The sequence below is a fragment of the Equus asinus genome, chromosome X (assembly GCF_041296235.1).
Source record: "Equus asinus isolate D_3611 breed Donkey chromosome X, EquAss-T2T_v2, whole genome shotgun sequence".
NCBI classification, from domain to species: domain Eukaryota; kingdom Metazoa; phylum Chordata; class Mammalia; order Perissodactyla; family Equidae; genus Equus; species Equus asinus.
In genome coordinates, this window is record NC_091820.1 from 14677277 (window position 1) to 14700076 (window position 22800).

Consider the following 22800-nt stretch of genomic DNA (forward strand, 5'->3'; position numbering starts at 1 on the left):
TCTTGCATAACCCTATGTTCTAACAATAATCAGCATACCAGTGGGATGAAAATGCTGATGCTCAACACAACACCCAGCATTTTCTCACCTGAACAGCATCACCATTGAAGACCCCATCTATTATGAAATACGTCCAGAACACAGGCCATTCACATTCAATGTTTTCAAAGAGCTTGAGTTCAGCAGGGTCATAATGCAATCGGTTTGGGTCCTGGAATCAAACAGTAAACCTTCTGAAAGGTGATGTCAGATTACATACATAACGCTATTGTACCCCACTAGGTTTCCCTCACTTTTGATTCAATGCAGCTTTGAGGTTGGTACGATAAGGATTCTGCTATGAGGAGATGCTATTCTTGGCCGTTTTCCACAGTAAAATTTCAGAAAATTAAATCAGAAATGTACACAAGACTCCTTGGTAGTTTATTATATTAAGCTTCCTATATGTCTTACAAATAAATAGCAAATTGCCTCTCACAGTGCTCAGCGACTAGCTGTTTTATTGGTATCATTGTATCAGTCACTATGGCAAAGAAACCCAAGGAAGAGGCCAGGGTTGGTTTTTAAAACAACGTGTGAGCCACAGAACTGTTTGTCCCTGTCTACAAGCTGGTTTTAAACCACCAGCTTGCTGTCTTCCTGATGATCTTACTAGCTATTGCTTAACTCCAGGCTTGCTGACTCTAAAATTAAGACTTCTCTTTTCAATATTCCAACACATCATTTATAATCAATAGAGGGAGACCACCACAGTGGCAACTTAGATATGAAGCAGTTGTGGAATCATAAGAAACAGTATTTAAATACAACCTCTCTTGGAGTTTTATAACCATCCCGGAGGAAGCGACAGCATCCATAACGCCCCTAAGAAGATAAAGAAAAAAATGCATTTGATGAAACAGAAGAATCTTTTTGCCTTTTTATTTTGATTCAGGTCAGCCTCTCACCCCCTTTCGCATGAATCTTTTAGTGATGAAATGTGGACCCAAGTGCTCTTTGGTATCAGTACAAAAAATTATTTTTAAGTAATAAGCAAAGTAAATTCAGGTTTGATCAGTGCTTGGAAGGGAATGCCAAAACTTTCCATGAGAGTATCAGGGCTGCCAGAGGAAGGACCGAGAGTTCAGTGAATGACCATCCTTTCATTCTGATTTGCTGTACGATGCAAAGATGCAAAGGGACCCTCACTGCTTGGAGAAGCCACTGAGACAGATACTTGGACTGGACTGCTTCTAGCTGAAAGCCTGGAAAGCCAACAGGACATTCCGGACTCCTCACAGTTAGGCTCTGGATGCAAAGGAGCCTGCATCCTGCAAGGAGCAGGGCAGGGAGGTAAAGGGCGCTTCCTGTGGCTTAGGGCCCCGGCTGCTGGTTTTCCTGCTGCCGGCTCCAGGGTTCCTCTCCAGCTTCCTGGGTGTCAAGAAAGAAGGGCCGTGGCAGTGCTCTCTTAATCTGCCTCCCTAATCCCTGGATAACAGTTTTGGGTGTCCCTTCCCCAGTTTCTTAAGGGCATGGGGGCTGCTCTAGCTTTGGCTGTGGAGGCAAGTGACTCCCAGCGGCCAGCCCCATAGCCTTCTGGGAGTCCTGGCCTAGAACCTGCTCCCTTTAAACACTCCATTGCCTGCATTAACTCCCTGCCAACTTGGACAAGCTAGAGGTTCCTTTTTCTCCATTGAACTCTGACTGAGACACTTTCTTTTGGAGATATGATAGAAGACCCTTCGACTCCTTTGTTTCCAAGGGCTAAAAGCATTTTTCACTGACTCTAAGTAGGATCATCAACATGCAGAATTCGGCTTAGGGAGCTTACGTTCTTTGATCATTTGACCGATAACTTCAGTTGGCTGGCGTATTTAACATTCTCAGTCTGCTGTAACGTGTCACAGATCCTGCATTTCACCTCAGAGCAGGGATTTGTTTAACCTCAACTTAACTTTGGGATTGCCAAGTTCCCAGAAATTGCGTGTAAAGTTTGAGGATATTGGGACATGTGCATTTTTTTCTGGCAGAGAGTTTATAGCTTTCAAGAGATTCTCAAAGGAGTCTGTCTGTGATCTCTAACAGGTTAAGAAGCTCTGCCTTAGAAGTACAGGGGTGGTACGAACTGGGGTGCAGAGGTGCTCGCCTGAGGTCAAGCTCAGCCACTTAGGAAGAGAACCAAAGCACCTGAGCACACGACACTTCCTTTTCTCACCTGTAGACTCAGCTTTGGATGCCTCGCTCTCTGAGTCCACTTAGAGAAACCAAGCCATTGACCTCATGGAGAACTAAGGCCTGGGTGAGCCGCTCCACGTCATCGTGTAAAAGGGGCGCTTATCACACGGCAGGAGGGCGCCAGCGTGACCAATGCTTACCTGGAGCTTGGAAATAATTTCATTTTTGGTCACATTCACAAGGTTCACATCTTCCACTGCAAAGGCCGGGAAAGAAATAATGGAAAGAAGTCCAGCATCAATCTCTTTAGAAGTCGATGCTCTTGGCAGCATGGAGAACAGAATAGACTGAAAAACAAAGAGGTGGCTTTAACCTGGGAAGCACTAATAGGTACATACAGTATCTAGAGACCATGACCTTATCTTCACAAGGGAACATGTGAGTGAGTCTGCCAACTTTGAGCAGAGTTTTGTCCTACCAACATGGCCCCTGCTGGGCCATCTCACCTACCCAGCCAATGACTCCTGTTTCTTGCAGGAGAGAAGAGGATCGAGGAGAGCACGGTACTGCCTGGAGTCCTTGCTGAGAACTGCTTTTTTTTCTTTCCTTTCTCCCCAAAGTCCCCCAGTACCTAGTTGTATATTTTAGTTGTTGGTCCTTCTAGTTGTGGCACGTGGGACGCTGCCTCAGAGTGGTTTGATGAGCGGTGCCATGTCCGTGCCCAGGATCCGAACTGGAGAAACCCTGGGCTGCCAAAGCGGAGCACACGAACTTAACCACTCGGCCACAGGGCCAGCTCCAAGAACTGCTTTTCTCCCTTCCTTCCATGCCTTCTGTTGACTTTGCTGGGCCTTTAGGACATGCAGGGGAGGAACTAAGGGCTACCTGTGTCAGCACGCTAGGGTGTCCTGGCTGTGAAGATAGAGACAGAGAAGGATACACATATGGGGCTAGCACAGAGAAATGTCTAGCTTGTGTGGAATGTGACAAGTTGGACTAGGTGACCCAGAAACCACTTAAAAGAAGCAGTCAAATCCAGAAAGACTGCGTGAACACTCAGGAAAAATGGTAAACAACAGAATTAGTTCAGTCCCAGAAAGAATGGGTTTCTTAGAGGCACTGTAATATGGACTAATTATAAGGTGGTTGGATTAGGCACCGTAAACTGAAGGAAGTTGAGATTATAAGGCAAAGTTTGGGAAGAGACAGGGGCTAACACTGGGATCTAACATGTACAGACAAGGGGCTAGACCCCTGCAAACATAAGCTTATTAAATCTTCCATATTAAGAAGGAATTCAGGCACCAAGTCCAATTCATATACGAGGACTGAGACACAGAGACTCGTGCCTAAGGGCATGTAGCTAGTAGGCAACAGAAGTGGGATTCTAACCCAGGCCCAGCTGGCTACAAAGCTCAGGCAATTTCCACTAGACTACACAACTATTAAGATGCACACTAGCTTGACTCTATTAAACCATACCCCAGAAATAGCAGATTCCCCAGTAAGGACTATTTAACGGGGGAAAATGGAGTGAGCTGGAAGGGGGGATAAAGTGGGGGGAACGCTTTAGCTTCAGAATAAAGCTTCATTTCCTATAGCCAACTAACCCCCCAAGCCCAGTTCTTTAACTAGTCCCTCTTCCCTAGGCTCTCTCTGCCTGGAAACATGCACTCCCACTAGAGGCTCTCTGCCTACAAGTTTTTATGTATCTCACTCCCACAGCCCAAGCATAGCACCTGGCTCACAGTGGGCCCTCACTAAATAAGTCTGCTGATTAACCAGCAATTGGTGACCTACTGTCTGCTTAATGGAGTCCCCTAACGCGCATCAAATCACTCCTTTCTCTGACTTGTATTCATGGAGGTTCTACCAATTTGCCATTTCTCCCATCTCATCTCTCCTCCACTATTCATTCTGCCCATCCCGCCCGCCCCCAAGCGAACTACTGCTTGCTAGTCATTTGACTTGGGGGCATTATGAAATAAACACGAGAGAAAACCACCTACGTGCTCAAAAAACATAAAACAGATTCTGCCTCTAGCAATACAAGGTTGCCTTGACTGTCCACTCCATATATTCAACATTGTTGTTGTGTCTATGTTTGCATATACTTTCTGGCTGACAAAGTGCCCTGACAAATTAAGTTGACTTACTCTGATCCTTATGACCACCTTATGCAGCAGGAGGGGAAGGTCCCAGTATGCCCATTTTATGGATGAGGGAACTGAAGCACAAAGAAGCCGAGACCCCCAAACTAGCAAGGTGAGGAATCTGAACTGTGCCATGAGTCTCCTTCCTACTCTCTGGAGCGAGAGAGGCTTCAGCTGTTACCTGGCAGTGTTCGACGTCATCGGGCAAGACGTGGATCACTGACTTGCGTCCTCCATGAGCTCCAAAAAGGTCCAGTTCGTCAATTGCCTCAAGAGCTGCCTACAAGCACAGGTATGAATTACTTTTTCTTTCTAGTAAACATACATTCCCATATCTAGTACTTCTTTTTCATTAAGCAGGTTACATGTTTGGGAAAGCATACATGTTTTCCCAAAGGTGATGAAACACATTTTTAAAATCCAGCTACAGTGTCCTACGGTCGTGTTCTATGCTTATTTTCAGTGGATCAGAGCTTTCCTGTATGTTGCTGCTCAATGCAGGAACAAGAAAAAGAAAATAGAAAAACATTTCCCAAAATGAAATTAGTATTCCACCAAAAAATGAAATATTAATAAGTTCATGATGCTGTGGGTGTGTGTGTGAAGGGGCATTAAATTCATGGGCAGCTTTTCTTTCACCTATTTTAGAGGTTAACTTCTAATATTAGTATATCTTGCACTTTAGATAGTTAATTCTTTTAGCATTAAGTATGTTTCTGTCAGTTGACCTTAACATACTTATTGTTGCTTTAAAAATTCTAGCTCTGGAGTCTTTACTTTGTCCAAAAATACACTTCAGTCTTGAGAAAGAGGGAGGCCTGCGAAATGTCTAGGGGGAGAGATGTAAAGTAGTGGCTGGCAGGCTCCATCTGCCCCACAGGTGTGCTTTGTTTGGCCTGAAGAACTTTTTTTAAATGATTTTGAATTGTAATACCTTTAGAGAAAGTTCCCAGTGTCCCCAATAACTCCCCAATATCTTTCTATCTGGTCAGCTTCACTTCCTTATGTTACTTGCCTGACCTGACCCTGTAGACTTTTGAACTTGTGAGCCCTGCCCTACAAAGTGGTCATCTTCCTCAGCCCTCTTTATGACCCAGAAAAGAAGACTGGACATCATACATCCAGCAGCTTCTGAGACAACAGCCAGAGCTTAGACCTGTGGGTGATAACAATGGATGATAAGGAGGGAGTGCACTGATCTTCACGCATATGCAGACTTCAGTGTAGGAAACCTACATTCTTTACCTACAATTTCAGTTGGCCGGGGTACATGTGCCACCTGAATTTCATACTTGCTGTTGACTTTTGAAAAGTATGCTAATCAGATTAAATCCAAATTCCTAGAGAACGAAATTAAAGCAGTAAAAACGCACAGAAAGAAGAACAAACAGGATGAGACTGTCACCTTGGCCATTCCTACAGAGCTTGCATTCAATTCTGGAATGCCTTGATTAGTCTTATCTCCACGTTCCCACATTCCATAATCCTGCAGGATAAAAAGGTAGTAATCAAAGCAGGAGAAAGAGGTATATGAGAAGTGCTATGGAAAAATGATTTCTTTATGTTATCGTAGACATAATGAAACATGAATATCTCTTCTTGAAGGCTCCCAAATTCATTTACATACTCAGACTGTGTTCTTCCTCGATTTCAGTTCATTTGACCTCTGTGCAGAATTTTGGAAGCAAATACTCAAGTGAGACAAAAATGCTCTCAATTTTCATATTCCTAAAAGTTAATTTGTAAGGAACTCTTGATTTGTAGAGAATGAAATATTTTACTTATCTTAAAATCAAATAAAATGCTGCCCCTCCCTTTAGCTAATCTCTTTGAACTTATACTAAATTGTAAGATAAAATAAAGAACTTTAAGAAATGAGTTATAAATGGTTGAAGCCAACCAAACCATTTTAAATAATTTAATACCCATTTCTAGCATTACCTATTGAGGGGAAAAAATGCTCAGCAAGTAACAGGAGCCAAAGTCAAAATGGAGGCACAGAATATCTGAACCTCCCTGCTCTTTTAAAATTGACTTGTATGAACTAGCTGAGAACACTCGGTGCACATAGAGATTTGATACACACATACCTAGCTTTTGTAATTCACACTCTCATTTAAGAAACCCAAGCACTGGATACTGTTTTGAAATCATGCTACGTGCACTATGGAAAGATAACAACCCAATAAGAACAGGACCCGCGCCAAAATGTCAGTATTTATTACTTGATCTCCAAAGATGAACATTTTCAAAATGTGAAAATTGAGACTTAGACACACCAGAGCGACTTTACACTCTCCCCTGCCGTGCACACCCTCGAGCCGGGCTCCAGGACTCCCTCCTTGAGTACCCCTCGCCTCTGGGCCTTTCTGTGCCAACCCAGCTTCACTCCAACCCCAGAGTCAAGTGACTCACCTTCAAAAACTGCTTTAGTCAGCTCACTCCCACGCGTAAGAGTCTAAAATGACGAAGTGTTTATTCCCTAGTGGATCCCATTCAAATCTCTCTGGATGGCCACACCTCCACTATCTGGCCTGTGCCCCCTGCATGCCCACAAGCTGACCTTATTTTCTACTATTCTCCTGTACTCATTTTTACCCTAAGTCCACTCCTTCACTCTGCACTCCCTTTCCTCAAGCACCCTTCGCACCCGCAGAGCCTCTGTGACTGCTATTCCCGCACCCAAAATGTCCTTTCCCTTCCCCTCTGCTTATTTAAACCCTGCTCATCCTCCGAGGTCCAACTAAAGTCCCACCTTTTCCACAAAGACTCCTCAAGTTTCTTTAGACCATGGTTGGTCAATCTCAGCACTACTGACATTTGGGGCTGGATCATTCTTTGTTGGGGGGCTGTCCCGTGCACTGTAGGATGTTCAGCAGCATCCCTGACCTCCACTCACTGAATGCCAGTAGCACCCTCTGCAGTGTGACAACCAAAAATGTCTCCAGACATTGCCAAATGTCCCTTGGGAGGGGAAGATTGCCCCTGGTTGAGAATTGCCGCTTTAGATCTGGGGTCAGCAAACTACAACCCTTAGACCAAATCTAGTCTGCCACCTGTTTTTGTAAGTAAGGCCTACTTGGGACACAGCCATGTTCGCATGTTCACATGTCATCTGCAGCTGCTTTCCTGCTGCAGTGGCAGAGTTGAATAGTGGCAACAGAGACTGAAGGGACTGCAAAGCTGAAAATATTTACTCTCTGGCCCTTTACAGAAAAAGTTTGCTGACCCCTGCTTTGGAGTATAGTGGCCTTTTTGTGTTGAAATCAACTCCACCCTTTCCTCATTGCCCTCACAGTCAGCTTTGCAGTTTAGTTCTCTGGAAGTACGTCAGGCTCCACCTTCCATACCAGACAGAAGCCTGGAGGGACCGGGGTTTATGCACATTTGCACACGCACACACCTGGCCTGGGGCATACACCTGGCTCCACTCCTCTACCTGTGGGCCACCGGGGGAGATCCCCATGGCACTGCAGCTCCTACCGAGGTACTGACGCTGCTGCCTGTACGCCAATTCAGGGTGGCCCATGTACGTGCCATAGGACATTTGAGGGTCTTATTGAAAGTAAGCATAACGGAGTCAAGCACAGCATGTGGTATATTCCAAAAACATAAACTCCCGGACTGCGTCCCGGGACCCAAATGTGCACTTTGTACGCAGAGATGACATAATCTTGCAGCTCGAATCTTGCTAAGCTTCTGGTCAGCCCCAAACAGCCTGGCCCTCAAAGAACTATATGATTTTTATTCTTTTGACAACTGGGACATCTGAAAAAACTACCGGGGTTGATACTTACAGCAACTTTATATGCAGCTTCTATGTAAAAAACAAGATTCTGTACAAAGGCCACCTCATCGAGGGTGAAAATAATACGTAAACCTAGTAAAGAAAAACAAAGAAGTTATGGAGTTATGTTGTGAAGCGATAGCTAGCTGCCAATTACAAATTACAAATATCACACTGGGAAATAAATCCTTTTATACCCATTTTCATCTTTCTTACTAGGGCATCAAAAATTAAGTCTGAAGTAAATCATAACAGTGAATGTCTAATGGATGGAAGGGAGGGAGGGAGGAAGGAAGGAAGGGCTCCACTTTTGTGCCTGTGCCTATGAGCAGAAAGGACTGAAAGAGGTGTAGGGCCTTCTGGTAGGTGTTGGATTTGTACAGAGAAGGTTCTAAGAAAGCAAGGATTGTGGCCCACAGCAACCAGACACTGTCCTATCCTTGAGTGAGCCAAAGGGTGGGTCCTTTTCTCCAATGGCAGATAGGGAAAGTAGAGCCCCCACCTTCAGAAGATGCCCTTCACCCTGCGGAAAGGCCAGTTCCCAGGACCTGCCAGGGGGCTGCATCAATGCGCTGAAGCAGACAGTGACCAAGAGAGCTGGATTTTTGCTGGGTCCTTGAATGTTTAGTCGGTTATGGCAAATACACATATTTTAAGTATGAATTCCTGAAGCTGGTATGGGTATGGTAAGATATGCACTCTTACATTGCTGGGGGGAGTTTAACTAGTAAACTGTTCTGGAAACAATTTGGCAATACGTAAGAATAGCCTTTGAAGGATATCTAACAGAAGGAAGCAAACAGAGATGGGGGTCAAAGTTGGTATTGCAACATTAGTAGTAATTGCAAAAAAAAAAAAAAGGAATAAAGGAATAATTCAATTAACTATGATATATCCATTGATAAAGTTACCAAAATCATATTTGTGAAGAGCTTAAACATAAAAGTGCATGTTTATAAGATCATGGGGGAAATGCTTAAGTTATAATGCTATGTAATAAAAAGACTATATTTATGCATATGACCTTAAATATGTAAAAAAAGACAGAAAAAAAAAAATACTTGGAGAAGACACATCCAAATGAAAATTGGCAGTGGGATTTTTTTTCTTTGTATTTTGTTAATATTTTCTAACATATCTACAGTGAGCTGATATTAACTTTCACAACCAGAAAGTATTTTTTATAAATTGGTTTATTCACAAAGCTCTTCTTACTTGCTGATTTCTGCTATTTTTAGAGTTTCACACTTACAGTCTGACATAAATAGGAAGCCTTGAACGCAGGAGCATCAGTTTACTGGACTGGTGATAAGAACTCTGGGAGACAGTAGCTAAGTGACCTAACCCCCAGGGGAGCATCGCAGCAGACTCCCTTGTGGGAGAGGCCATTTGGGTCACAGAGACGGACCAAGCCTGGACCTTTGGAGGCCTGGTGTCCAAGCCACCATGGAAGCCAACAGCTCGGACTGCAAGAGGAACAACGCTCACCGTCTGGAAGTTTTGGGCTCACTCACAGCATGAGTGCTATGGACTGACTGACCACTCTGGGCACACTGCCGAGTTCTAGAAATTATGTTATTTGAATATAATTTGGATAAGGGAGGGTGTGTCTAGAAGAGCATGACCAGGGTAGTGAGAAGAAGAGCTAAAGGGCCAGTCCTGTTAATCGTGGAGAAGAAAACTATAAGAGAGGCATGACTGTCTGCAGATATTTGAACTGTTGAAGGCAGATTTGATCTAGGTTGCTCCAGTAATTAGGTGACAGTGACAGCAAGGAAGCGTTGGGATCAATCAGAGAGACGCTAATAGAGCTGGCTCAACAGCCTACATTCTACAAGTGCTTAGGATGCTGACTGCTGGCACATCACAGAGTCAATGCACATAATAGCATAAAGAAGCATGCTTTTTATTTACAGAAATAGCTTATTTTGAATACTGATCAATGCCTGCTCCTCCTCGCCCCTTCTGGATTGTCACTCCCTTTACAACGGGCTCAAATGGCCCTGGCTCACCAGAGGCAGTCATCTGGGCCAGGAACAGGAGGAAGAGGGAGGTGGCATCCACCTGGAGGTGGCCCCACTGGTCGTCGCCCACCACGGTGCTGCAGGTGGCGGTGTTGTACTTGGCGTGCAGGCTGTCCTTGGTACTCTGAGTGTGCTTGAACTTCTCCACTTTATCCACCTGAGGGAAAAAGCAAGCTGGCTCCACATAGCTAAGGGGTTCATGGCTGGCAGAGGCCACACCCAGGGTCACTCTCCTGGATCTAGGCCTCTCATCTGCTACCTCTGGGTGCCAGAGGGACAGAAGGCAGTGGGTGTTCACTAGTGAGCACCACACAGAGGTGCTGTGTGAGAGGATTCTTCCTGCCCATCTCCGGATATGTTCCAGCCCAGTGGGATTTTAACAAGTTCTGCAGGGGTGAGGAGTCAAGCCAAAGGGTTTCCTTGTCTGCGTATCCCCAGCACGAGCTGTGATACACAGCAGGCCCTCAATGAGAAAGAAAGGGAAAGAGAGAGAGAGAGAAGTAGGGGAGGAAGAGGACCTGTTTAAATTTCAACTTCTTGTTTCCTTACGTTGAAAGGAAAAGAGTAACTATGTCTGTGAAGACTAACAGGGCGTGTGCTGATTAAGGATGGGGATGGTATCATATTCATCTTTTTTGTGTGTGTGAGGAAGACTGGCCCTGAGCTAACGTCTGTTGCCAATCTTCTCTTTTTGCTTGAGGAAGACTGTCGCTGAGCTAACACTTGTGCCAATCTTCCTCTGTTTTATATGGGATGCCACCACAGCATGGCTTGACAAGCAGTGCTAGGTATCGCCTGGGATCCAAACCTGCCAACCCCAGGCTGCCGAAGTGGAGCGTGCAACCCTAACCACTACACCACTGGGCTGGCCCCATCATATTCATCTTCGAATCTGTGCAGATCCTAGCCCACTGTTCCGTATACAGTACATGCTCAATGCATTGTTTTATTTACCCCTCACTGAAAATACCAGTAAACAGTAATGTCAAGTTTTAAACACTCACACATGTCAACTCAAATGAAAAGAAACTCTTTAATAAACTCAACAGAATAAACAATAGTACATGGCTTTCTAGGAGTGGCTTTTAAAAACAATGTTTTCTTCCCCATTTTAAAAAAAGGGCATGTTCTCCTTTTACACAAGTAACTCTTCAAAACAGATTCTGAGAAACAGTATCCTTTGTATCTGTGATCCTATAGTATAATAAAATTATTGAAGATACTTTTAAAAGGAGAAAGTAAGCAAAACATTTTCAATTTGTCTTCATCTTGAGAAGAAAAGTTAAAAATGCTTTAAGAATGTTAGTTGTCACCATGAAAATGACAAAACGCCCACTCAGATGACCTGCAAACACATTTTTCGTTTTCCGCCTACCTGTCTCATCATGCACTGGAGAAGACCCCGCATCAGTTTCACCACGTTCTGCAGAAATAAAGTAGGATCAGTAACAAGGCTGGCTTCCCTGCTCCATGAAAACAACCTCCTCACCACGTGGCCAGTCAACCAGCACTGCCTGGAGACTTCCCTGAGAGGGCAGATCCCGAGCACACACAAGTATTCTGTTTAGATGATTTCCACCTCTCCGCTCCATCACAAAGAAAGAAAATCCTGATGAAGTGACTAATCCCAAATAAAGGCAGACGCCACCTCCCAGCTCTGAAATCCAGTGACTCCTCACTGATATTTTAGCAAAACAATTTTTATAAGCCTAGTACCCTAGAGCTTTATGTCATAATTCTTAGTAATGTATTTTTGTTATGCTAAGGATGAATTAAGTCCACTATGCCTGCCTCAAAGTACTGATGCTTTGCCAAAATAGCCATTTGTGACACCATTACTAGACTATTGAGTAAAGTTCTTACAAAATACGAGTAGCTGCCAAGGTTTCTTAATAATATGTATTGCAACCAATTATTATCATTATAAATAATAACAATAACACTATGATAATCAGACATTCTGTCTAGGCATTGTGCAAAACACTTTACCTGGATTCTCTCTAATTCTTGCAACAACCTAACGAGGTGGGCGTTATTACCCCACTTTAGAGATGAGGAACCTGATGCTGAGAGAGATGAAGCAACATTGCTCAAGTCTCCCAGCTGGCAGGGGGCAGAGCAGGGACAGAGCTCAGGCCGTCTGACTTCAGAGTCCGAGCTCTTAGTCAATACATTATGTTGCCTCCCACTTCCTTCACAATTCAGGCCCACTGAAAGACTGGTCTTAATAAGTCCTATTAAAACACTACAAAACTACGTCACAAGTGGCCGGAGAATGGGATATTCTGTAGGCCAAAGTAGCTTGGCTGAAAGAAGCTCGCACCTAGGGCCATGGGCATTTCCTCTCTTACAGAATGTACATGGTTTGCAGGGGAGGATGCAGTGAAGGGTCACAAAAGTTAATTGCCAGAGAAAAATCTGGAATGTATCACCCTTCATATCCTTCCGCCGCTAAAATCCTAAGATTCTGGAATATAATCTCACTTTACGTCATAAATTCTTTTGAGGTATAATTAACATTTCCTGGAGTGTATAGCAGGAACATTTGTCAATTGACTTTCCCTCAAATAAAGAAGTTATTTTTCATTATGAAGAAGCATGGTGGTGCCCAACTGGGGGTGACATTTCCATCCCTTGGAGGGGGCATCTGGAAATGTGGAGTTGGAGGTATTTTTATTGTCACCATGATGGGAGTGGGGGCAACTGGCATTTAGTGAGTAAGGACCAAGAACCCTAAGTGTCCTGCAATGCATGGGAGAGTCTCACAATGAATAACTGTACCGCCCAAGCCCCAAATGCAATAGCATCCCTGTTGAAGATCACTGGAAGATACCGTGTTATTTTCCATAATCAAGGGAGATGTCTCCCTTAGTCATTAACCACACTCAACAAATAAAAGAAGATGGCCTGTTCATGCCTCGCTATTGTCAATCACAGAGCAGAAAATCTAATGAACTCTAACACGGATGAGAAATCACTTACAGAGGAGAGGTAGAGGGTGTGTGTGTGTGTGTGTGTGTGTGTGTGTGTGTGTGTACAGGCACGGCTTTACTTTGACTTTTGTCTCAAAGGAGGATGGAAGTTTGGAGGACATTGACATCAAATTATTATACTGTTAAATGATGATTCACTTACGTAATACCCATCCAAATTCTTGGGGGAACAGTCAATGCTTGCTGTATGCCTTACCTCCAAGACTGGGTGATTTCATCACCTCACACTCAGCACGTCTAGGCAAACCCAAACTGCCCTTCTCTTGTTCCCACAGGCAGGCTTCCTCTCGTAGGCTCCCCACTGCTGTCAAGGCTGCCTGCCACTCACGCCCACTTGGGTTGCTATAAACAAGCACCGACTGGACTGTAAGAACTCTCCTTAGACCTGACGATCCACCAGCTGTGAGGGCCACGAGGACTGTGTGAGTCAAAGATAAATCCCAAAGGCTCTCATGCCAAGAGAACTACACTTTTATATATCAATGCTCCCTACCTCAATGTTATTGCTCAAAACACTCTGAAAATACCTCCTGTGCTCAGGGGCAGATGAGTTTCTTACATACTCAGTGATGGCAAATCTTTGCTTTGGTGTGTATGTTGATTTCTGATTTTGGAAAACAATAAAAGGACTTGATTGTGCTGTATGATAACATAGGCACAAAAATTGGACAACATCAATGTGGTTCAAAATTAAAAGGTGATTATAAATTAGTAAGACTGTTTTGGAATGGCTCAAACTAGAAAGGCATTTTTAAGGGACATTCCAAAAATGTTTTAAGCCACGGCAATACTGTTTGGATAAATACTCTTTCAACAGGACTACTTTGAAGAATATACACTTCGGAACATGTAGTTCTGGTGTGCTGACTCTTTAAAAATAATCATGTTAGTTTATAATGACATCTCATATACATGTATGTATAAAATTGACAGAGCATGTGTGAGAGAAATGTTAGAAACTTGGATGCTTCATTTTCTTATTCAGTGGGATTTTGGGGTTCTTTTATGGAGGGAAAATTCTCAAAGAGAAAGACAAATGAGAGCTTGAGCCCATTTAAGTGCCTCCCCAAAATATTCTATAGCAGAAATTGAGGGGACACCTGCACCAGACTGTTCTGCACACTTAGCTAATTCCCTGCAGGCTTTTTAGTTCAAGGAAAAGGTGCTGAGCAGCCAAGACATGGCTGCCAGCCAGCATTACCTGCTCCAACTCGTACGCCTTGGCCTTGTCCTCATCACGGTCGGCATTCTTGCGGTAGGCCATGCCCAGACCCCACACGGCCAGGATGCTGTAGATGTTATCCCGCACCCAGGCATCCTTCTGCTCATGACTGGCAGACAGCAGCCCTGTGACGGGATTCTATTAGAGAAGAGACACAAAATGACTCAGCAACACCCTTCACCCAGCTCCTGAGCAATGAATGCTCACCCTAAGGAGGCACAATGATGGCCGGGACAAGGAGTAAAGAGACGGGAGTTCCAGTCCTTGCTCAGCCGCCAACAGCGTGATTTGGGGAGAGAAGTGACATCACTTCTCTGGGGTTTCCTCATCTGTATAATGAGGATACTAAACTAGAAAATCTCTAAGGAACTTTCTAACTTTGAAGTTCTTGTTCTTTTGCTTTCAGGCCAGATCACACTATTGTTAAGTGACAAACAGAAGAAACAGTAAACAGAAAAAGCCTGCAAGCCTTTTACAAATCTGTGCACTGTGGGCTTTAGGTCTTCTTTGGCTTTCACGTTTCCACACCAATTGGTAAAGCACTGAACCTGGGAGAAAGAGACCTGGATGTGGGGCCCCACTCCATCATTCTAGCTGTGTGTGTCCAGAGAAGGCACCTACCCTGAAAAGGAGGCACTGAGCAAGATGACATCAGGGGTCCTATTTAGCTATGATGTCACTGGTATTTAAAAGGGCGGCTGACTCTCTAAAAAGCCAGATCTTCACACACAAAAAAGTGTACACAATGTTCATAACAGCATTATTCATAATAGCCCCAAAGTGGAAAAAACACAAATGTCCATCAATCAATGAATGGATAATCAAAATGTGGTCTATACAAACAATGAAATATTATTCAGCGATAAAAAGGAATGAAGTGCTAATATATGCTACAACATGGATGATCCTTGAAAACATGCTAACTAGAAGAAGCCAGTCACAAACGACAATATATTGTATGATTCCATTTGTTTGAAATGTCCAGAATAGGCAAATCTATAGAGGTAGAAATTAGGTTAGTGGTTGTCTAGGGCTGGGGGTAGAAGGTGCGGTGAAAGGAAATGGGGGGTGAGTGACCGTTAACAGTTTTTTTCCTTTCTGGGGTGATAAAAGTGTTGTAAAATTGATTGTGGTGATGATACACAACTCTGTGAATATACTAAAAACCATTAATTATATACTTTAAATAGATGAATTGTATGGTAAGTAAATTATATCTCAATAAAGCTATTTTTTTTTAAGCCACTTCTAATAAACTCGGTGCCTAAAAATAAAATGTATAAGGTAGGAAAAGACTCACATAAAGATAAAGCCTATTAATTTTTCCTGAAAATATGCAAAGAAATATGTACGTAATAAACTATATAACAATTAGAGCCTTGACAGCTTAAAAAATATATTACTCAAAAGGGTACCAAATTATTTAGACGAGGGCTCATGAAAAAACTCTGTTGGGTCCTTTCAAAGCGATACTGCCAAGGTCATTAAGTAAAAACACACTGGCATAGTTTCAAATGGTCCCACCTAAGGAATTAAATATTTGACTTTCTCCTTTAACTAATTTATGCCCTCTTCAAAAACATCTAAAATTCAACTGATACTGCCCTCAGGGGCAACAGCATTCAGTGTATTGACATAGTTTTTTAGCCAACAACTACACATCAATGATTTTAAAGTCGATTAGAACTGAAGTCTAGGAATGGCTAAGTAAAGGTCCAAGCCCTCGTCCACTAGTGGACTATTGGAGTTCTTTTTTAAAGAATCACTTTGCACCAACAATGTATAACACAAGCATCTTTATCTGTTCTGAGGTCAGGTGGCTAATCCCAGAATAGGAAAGCATCAGGAGATCCAGAGAAAGAACTCAGCTCCTTCCCGGTGTACTCATCAACCGTGAGTCCACCGAGACAAACAGCCTTCCGATGACACAGCAGTGACTGCTTACACACAGCACTAAATGTGGTTTGGATTATGAAATGTCACTGCCCTGTTAACTGAAAGTCACCTTTAGTGACTTTTTTTTTTGACTTTTTTTGATTCTTTAGTTTGGGCTTACTGTTGAAATGGATGAGTTTATCCCCACCCAGAGCTAGACTATCTGAACCCCTTGTTCCACTATAGAGAAGAAGTCCGGGTGTTTCGGAGATCCTCACACTCAAAACTGCACACGCAGCCCATGTTAAATTGGGGTGCTACCGCACTCAACAAAAAGAATATTTACTGTATGGACTGAATGTTTGTGTCTCCCCAAAATTCATATGTTGAAATCTAATTCCCAATGTGATGGTATTTGGAGGTGGGGGCCTTTAGAGTCATGAGTGCAGAGCCCTAATGAAGGGGATTAGTACCCTTATTAGTGCCCCGGAGGGCTAGCTTGCTCTTTCTGCCATGCGAGGATACAAGTCAGCTGCCTGCAACCCGGAGGAGAACTCTCACCAGAAACCGATCATGCTGGTGCCCTGATGTTGGACTTCTCAGCTCCCAGAACTTTGAGAAATACAGTTGTTTGTTTAAGCCACCCAGTTGATGGCATTTTGTTACAGCAGCCCGAGCTAAGACTTGCTTCTCTTTTTAAGTCTATAAAAAAGAATGCATTGCGTTGGAAGAAGATGTGGGAGGTTCCATTTTGATGTGATTTATAGCAACAGAAATGACCACAGACCGGGAGATATTCTGTGATCCCCGGTCGGCTGTCTCTTCTTAGAAGGACGTTCCTGGGGTTTTGTCTTCGAGTTACTCCCCTAGTTAGAGGTGGACTGTGCTGCATCGCCTGCATTCTCACTCACTGATTTTTTTAAACCACCCAACAGGTCCATCTCTTTAGAGCTCTGGGGTCTTTTGCCTTCATTAGCTATCTAAAGGGAGAGGGAACAAAAGGCCTCTATATCTGATGCCATTTTACAAGCTAAACACAAACAGGCAAATTGCAGGCAACAGGAGGAAGGTGTAGATTTGTCCAGGCTAAGCCTTTGGCTACAGATATGAAGATTTTAACCATATGCTGCTTTCCAATCTTTTAAAAATATAATTTAATTGTAGCTATACCCACACATAACTTTCGTGTATTGTATTTAAGAGCACAGGCACTGAAAACAGACTGCTTGTGTTCAAAGCTCTACCACAATCCAGCTGTGACCCTGAGCAAATTACTTCAGTGTCTCCATCTATCAAATGGAGATCAGAACAGTACCTAGACCTCATAGGGTTGTTTGTGAGGATAAATGAGTTAATTCGTATCAAGCATCTTGGATTGTGTCTGGCACAAATCAGTGCTTAATAACTGCTAACTATATTAATATCATTCACATTATTTCTTTTTCATATAGTTATTTCAGGAAATCAGATGAAGATACGTGGTTAGGGGAAGAATTTATAAGTTAGTTCAATGTAACCATCATTATTTTTATTAGGAAAAAACAAAGCCTGGGTGCCCTCTTTTATTTTTATTGTAAATACTGCTAGTGGATGTATTTATCCCATTGGTATGTTTGAGATAAAAACCCTGGCAACTCTGCATGCTCTCACCCCTGGGTCTTTGTCCTTCCCCTTCGTTAGCCCTGAATTTTGCTCACTCATATAAATCTTCTCTTTGTTTTATTTTACTAAACTGTATGTACTTCACCTGAAAAAATAAATTAATATCAGTGATAAATTCTGTAATAAGAGCCACTCGACAACTATTTCCTGAGGTGACAGGTGTGGGGTCACGAAGGAAGAGGACAGGGGGGATCCCAGTGAACAGCCACTACAAGCAGAGCTATGAAGAGTCAACAGTAATGTCAACGCAGGATTAGATAGCACAGGCCTGTGCCCCTGCTGCAGGGGAAGTGACAATGACATCCTGAAACTCTAGGAGAAGAGGCTCAAGACAGATGAGCCGAACATAAATTTGTTTCATTAGGGCAAGGGGCCAACAGCTGGGCAGTTTGTCCTTTAACTTCAGTCATTTGCTGGCCCCTCTTAGCTTCTCCACAACTTCTTCGTTTCTAATTTAGGGAAAGTGCCCTTCTTGGCTTCTGTTTATGAGAAAAGAGTAGGGCCCTAAGGCCTAGAATGGATTGGGCCCAGGGCTTGGGCCCTGTGCTGTGGTAACACACTGCACAAAAATCTCAGTAGCTTATAATAACAACGTTTATTTCTGGTCCATACCTCATGTCCATCCCTGGCCAGCTGTGGTTCTGCTCTGCACTACCCTCCCTCTAGGAACCAGGCTACTGAAGCAGCCTGTACCCACAACACTGCCCATCTCACAGCAGAGAAGAAGAAACACACAGAGAACCATGAGCTGCCTTTTAAGGCTGCTGGTTAAGAAGTGACACATATCACTTCCTCCCCCAACTTGTCAGAGAAAGCAAGACACATGGCCACTCCTGAGTTCAACAGGGTAGGGATGTGGAATCCTCTTCCAGTGATGGGAACAAATAATTGTTAACAACTATCACGTGAACAATTATTATGTGAATAATTGTGAACTGTGCTGTCATGGTGACCTCACCTGCTGGCTGTGGCAGGCTAGGACGCCCCCCCCCCCCGACAGCCCACCCATCACTGAATCTGAAGTGATCAGAGATAATGATGGTGATGAACCACTGGCATTTTGCTTTTTGGCTTATAAAAAAGTATTAAAATAAACTGAAATTCTTATTCTTTAGGGTAGGGGAAAGAGGGAAAAGGAATTGAGATATTAATATCAGACAAAGTAGACTTCACAGGAAAGAAAATCACCAGGGATACAGAAAGATGCTACATAATAATGAAAGGATCAGTTCACCATGAAGACATAACAATCCTAAATGTGTATGTATCTAACCAGAGGTGAAGAGATAGACACATAGTAGCTAGAACAGAAAAGAGTCCAGAAATAGATCCACACAAATATGAGAAATTGATTTTTGACAAAGGTCTAAAGACAAGGGGAGAAACAATTGCCTTTTTAATAAATGGTGCTGGAAAAATTGGACATCCACATGCAAGAAAAGGAATCTCAATCTAAATCCCATACCTTATACAGACATTAACTCAAAATGGGCCATAGATCTAAACGTAAAATGTAAACCTATAAAACTTTTATAAGAAAATATAGATGAACAATCTTCACGACCTAGAGTTAAGCACCATCCACAGAAGAAAAATCAATAAACTGGACTTTATCAAAATTAAAAATTTTTGCTCTTTAAAAAACACTGTTAAGAGATAGAAAGACAAGCTACAGACTGGGAGAAACTATTTGCAAGTCACATTTTCAACAAAGGAATTGTACCCAGAATACACAAAGCACTCTCAAAACTCAATGGTAAGAAAATAAACAACCTAATTTAACAATTGGTAAAAAACAAAACAAAACAAAAACACTTGAATGACACTTCACCAAAGAGGATATATGAATGACAAATAAGCACATAAGAAGGTCAATATCACTAGCTATTAAGGGAATACAAATTAAAACCACTATGAGATACCACTATATACCTATTAAAATGGCTAAAAAAAAAAATACTGCCAATGCTAAGTGTTACCAGGGATGCGGAACCACCAGAATCCTCATATATTGCTGGTGGGAATACAAAACGGTGCTGCCACTCTAGAAAACAGTTTGGCAGTTTCTAATAAAGTTGAACATACACTTACCCTATGACCCAGCAATCCTGCTTCTGGGTATCTACCCTAGAGAAATGAAGACCTCTACAGGCACCTTTAAAGCAGCTCAATTCATAACTGCCAAAAACTGGAAACAACTCAAATGTCCTTCAACAGGGGAAGGATAAACACACTGTGATATGTCCATATAAAGACCACTACTCACAGCAATGAAAAAGAACAAACTGCTAATATGCACAACTTGAATGAATTTCACAGGCATTAGGCTAAGTGAAAGAAGCCACCCTCAAAGGTTACATACCATATGATTCCACCTACATGACATTCTTGAAAAGACAAAACTATAGTGATGGAGAAAAAAATGTATTCTGTGATTTCCGGCACATTCTTTTTTTAAAAAACAGCTTTATTGAGATACAATTCACATACTATACATTTTACCCATTTAAAGGGTACAATTCAATGGTTTTTGCTACAGTCACAGACTTATGTAAACATCAGCACAATCATTTTAGAACAATTTCATCACTCCAAAAAGAAACTCCATACACACTAGCAGTCACTTCCCATCTGTCTCCATGCTGAATCCCCCAGCCCTAGGCAACCACTAATCTACTTTCTATCTCTATAGATTTGCCTGTTCTGGACATTTCATATAAATGGAATGAGACAATGAATGGTCTTTTGTGATTGGCTTCTTTCACTTCACATAACGTTTTCAAGGTCCATCAATGTTATACGTGTATCACTACTTCATCCCTTTTTTATTGCAAATAATATTCCATTGTATGGACATACCACATTTTGTATTTCCACTCATCACTTGATCGACATTTTGGTTGTTTCCACTTTTTGGATATTATAAATAATGCTGCTATGAACGTTCACATACAAGTTTTTGTGTGGATGTGTGTTTCCAGTTCTCTTGGGTATATACCTAGGAGTGGAATTGCTGGGTTATATGGCAACTCTGTGTATAACATTTTGAGGAACTGAAAAACTGCTTTTCAAAGCAGCTATACCATTTTACATTTCTACCAGCAATGAGTAAGGGTTCCAATTTCTCCATACCCTTGCCAAAACTTATTACTGTCTTTTTGATTGCGGCTATGAGAATGGGTGTAAAATGGTATCTTGCTGTGGTTTTGATTTACATTTCCTTGATAGCTTAATGATATCTGGCATCTTTACATGTGCTTATTGGTCATTTGTATATCTTCTTTGGAGAAATGTCTATTCAGATCCTTTTCCAATATTTAAATAGAGCTATTTATCTTTTTAATATTGAGTTGTAAGAATTCAAGTCTCTTAACATATATATGATTTGCAAGTATTTTCTCCCATTCTGTGGCTTGTCTTTTTACTATCTTGATGGTATCATTAGCAGCACAACAGTTTTTAATTTTAATGAGGTCCAATTTATCTTTTTCTTTTGTCACTTATGCTTTTGATATTGTACTAAGGAGGTTTTGTTTACCCTAAAGTCAGGAAGATTTATTCCTATGTTTTCTTCTAAGAGTTCTATAATTTTAGCTCTTACATTTAGCTTTATGGTCTATTTGGAGTTAATTTTTATGTATGGTATAAAGAAGGGATCCAACTTCATTCTTTTGCATGTAGATATCCAAGTATCTCAGCACCATTTGTTGAAAAGAGTATTCTTTCCCCAATTAATTGTCTTGGCACCCTTGTGGAAAATCAACTGACCAAAAATGTAATGGTTTATTTCTAAACTCTCAATTCTGTTCTGTTCTGTTCCATTGATCTGTATGTCTATCCTTATGCCAGTACCACACTGTCTTCATTACTGTTAGCTTTCTGGTGAGTTTTGAAATCAGGAAGTGTGAGTCCTCCAACTTTGTTCTTCTTTTTCAAGTTTGGGCCATTCTAGGTCCCTTGCATTTCCATATCAATTTTAGGATCAGCTTGTCAATTTCTGCAAAAAAGCAGCTGGGATCTTGACAGGATTGCATCGAATCTGTTGATCAGTTTAGGCAGTAAAGCTATCTCAACTGTATGAAGTCTTCTGATCCATGAATATGGGATATCTTTCTGGCACAATCTTAAGCATTGTTTCCACACTTTAAGTTTCCTAAGGGCAAAGTCTGTCTTTTTTGTTTACCACTCTAATACAAGGTTCCTGCCTAGTTAAGTGCTAAATAAATAAATGAACAAATATTTAATAAAGGCTATATTTTTACTGATTTATAGTCTGAAGTATCTTTTCAAAGATATTAAAAGTGTAGATACTATCTATCTAGCTATATTTGTATTATGCATACCTAATACTAGTAATTTTCCCTTTAGGAATGCTTGTTTTATTATTATGCATGTTCTTCTGTTCAATCTTTCTTCAGGAAATCCTGAAGAAGCAAGTCAGGCATGCACAGCATGAACCTTGGGAATGTTTCAAACAGGAGGTAAAGCCTCATTTTTGCTTTAAAAGTAGAAAAGTGAATAAAACAAGGAGCTGCTTCAAACACAGGAAATGGCTTACTGCTAGACTCAGAGGTGAGATGGGTGAAATAGAGAATAGTAACCTCACAGGATGGAGGTGAAGTTTAAGGAGGCAGAAGGTAGAGCAGTGAATTTCAGTGGGGGGAGAGGTACAGTGGTAGAGGATGACCAGAGAAGTTAGGGTACATGACTCCCTAGGGTGGTATGTGTGTAGTTTAAAAACACATATTCAATATTCTAATTATCTACTTGAAAAATGAAAAAAATAAAAGAGTCTCCATTACACAAGCTCAAGAAACAACACTTACACAATATTCTTGGCTGGTGCCAATACAAAGATGATTCTCAAAGCAAGCAGGGGATGGGGCAGATTTTAACAACTGAAGAGAGCAGAGATGTTGAATGGTGACAT

The 22800-nt window shown here is 42.0% G+C and overlaps 1 protein-coding gene across 8 annotated transcripts in view; it reads right to left on the reverse strand.

The window, feature by feature from the left end:
* PHKA2 (phosphorylase kinase regulatory subunit alpha 2) overlaps nt 1–22800 on the reverse strand; it is an 84940-nt gene that overhangs the window by 45216 nt on the left and 16924 nt on the right. For all 8 annotated transcript variants that reach the window (XR_011499624.1, XM_070502024.1, XM_070502025.1 and 5 more), the window contains 9 exons: nt 14313–14471; nt 11494–11541; nt 10107–10275; nt 8105–8187; nt 5713–5793; nt 4489–4587; nt 2355–2501; nt 811–864; nt 89–211 (listed from right to left, as the gene is read on the reverse strand). Coding sequence is in view for 7 of the 8 variants with exons in the window: in XM_070502024.1 (XP_070358125.1) it covers nt 89–211; nt 811–864; nt 2355–2501; nt 4489–4587; nt 5713–5793; nt 8105–8187; nt 10107–10275; nt 11494–11541; nt 14313–14471 (963 nt within the window). In the remaining variant the exon portion in view is untranslated. The remainder of the gene's footprint in view (nt 1–88; nt 212–810; nt 865–2354; nt 2502–4488; nt 4588–5712; nt 5794–8104; nt 8188–10106; nt 10276–11493; nt 11542–14312; nt 14472–22800) is intronic.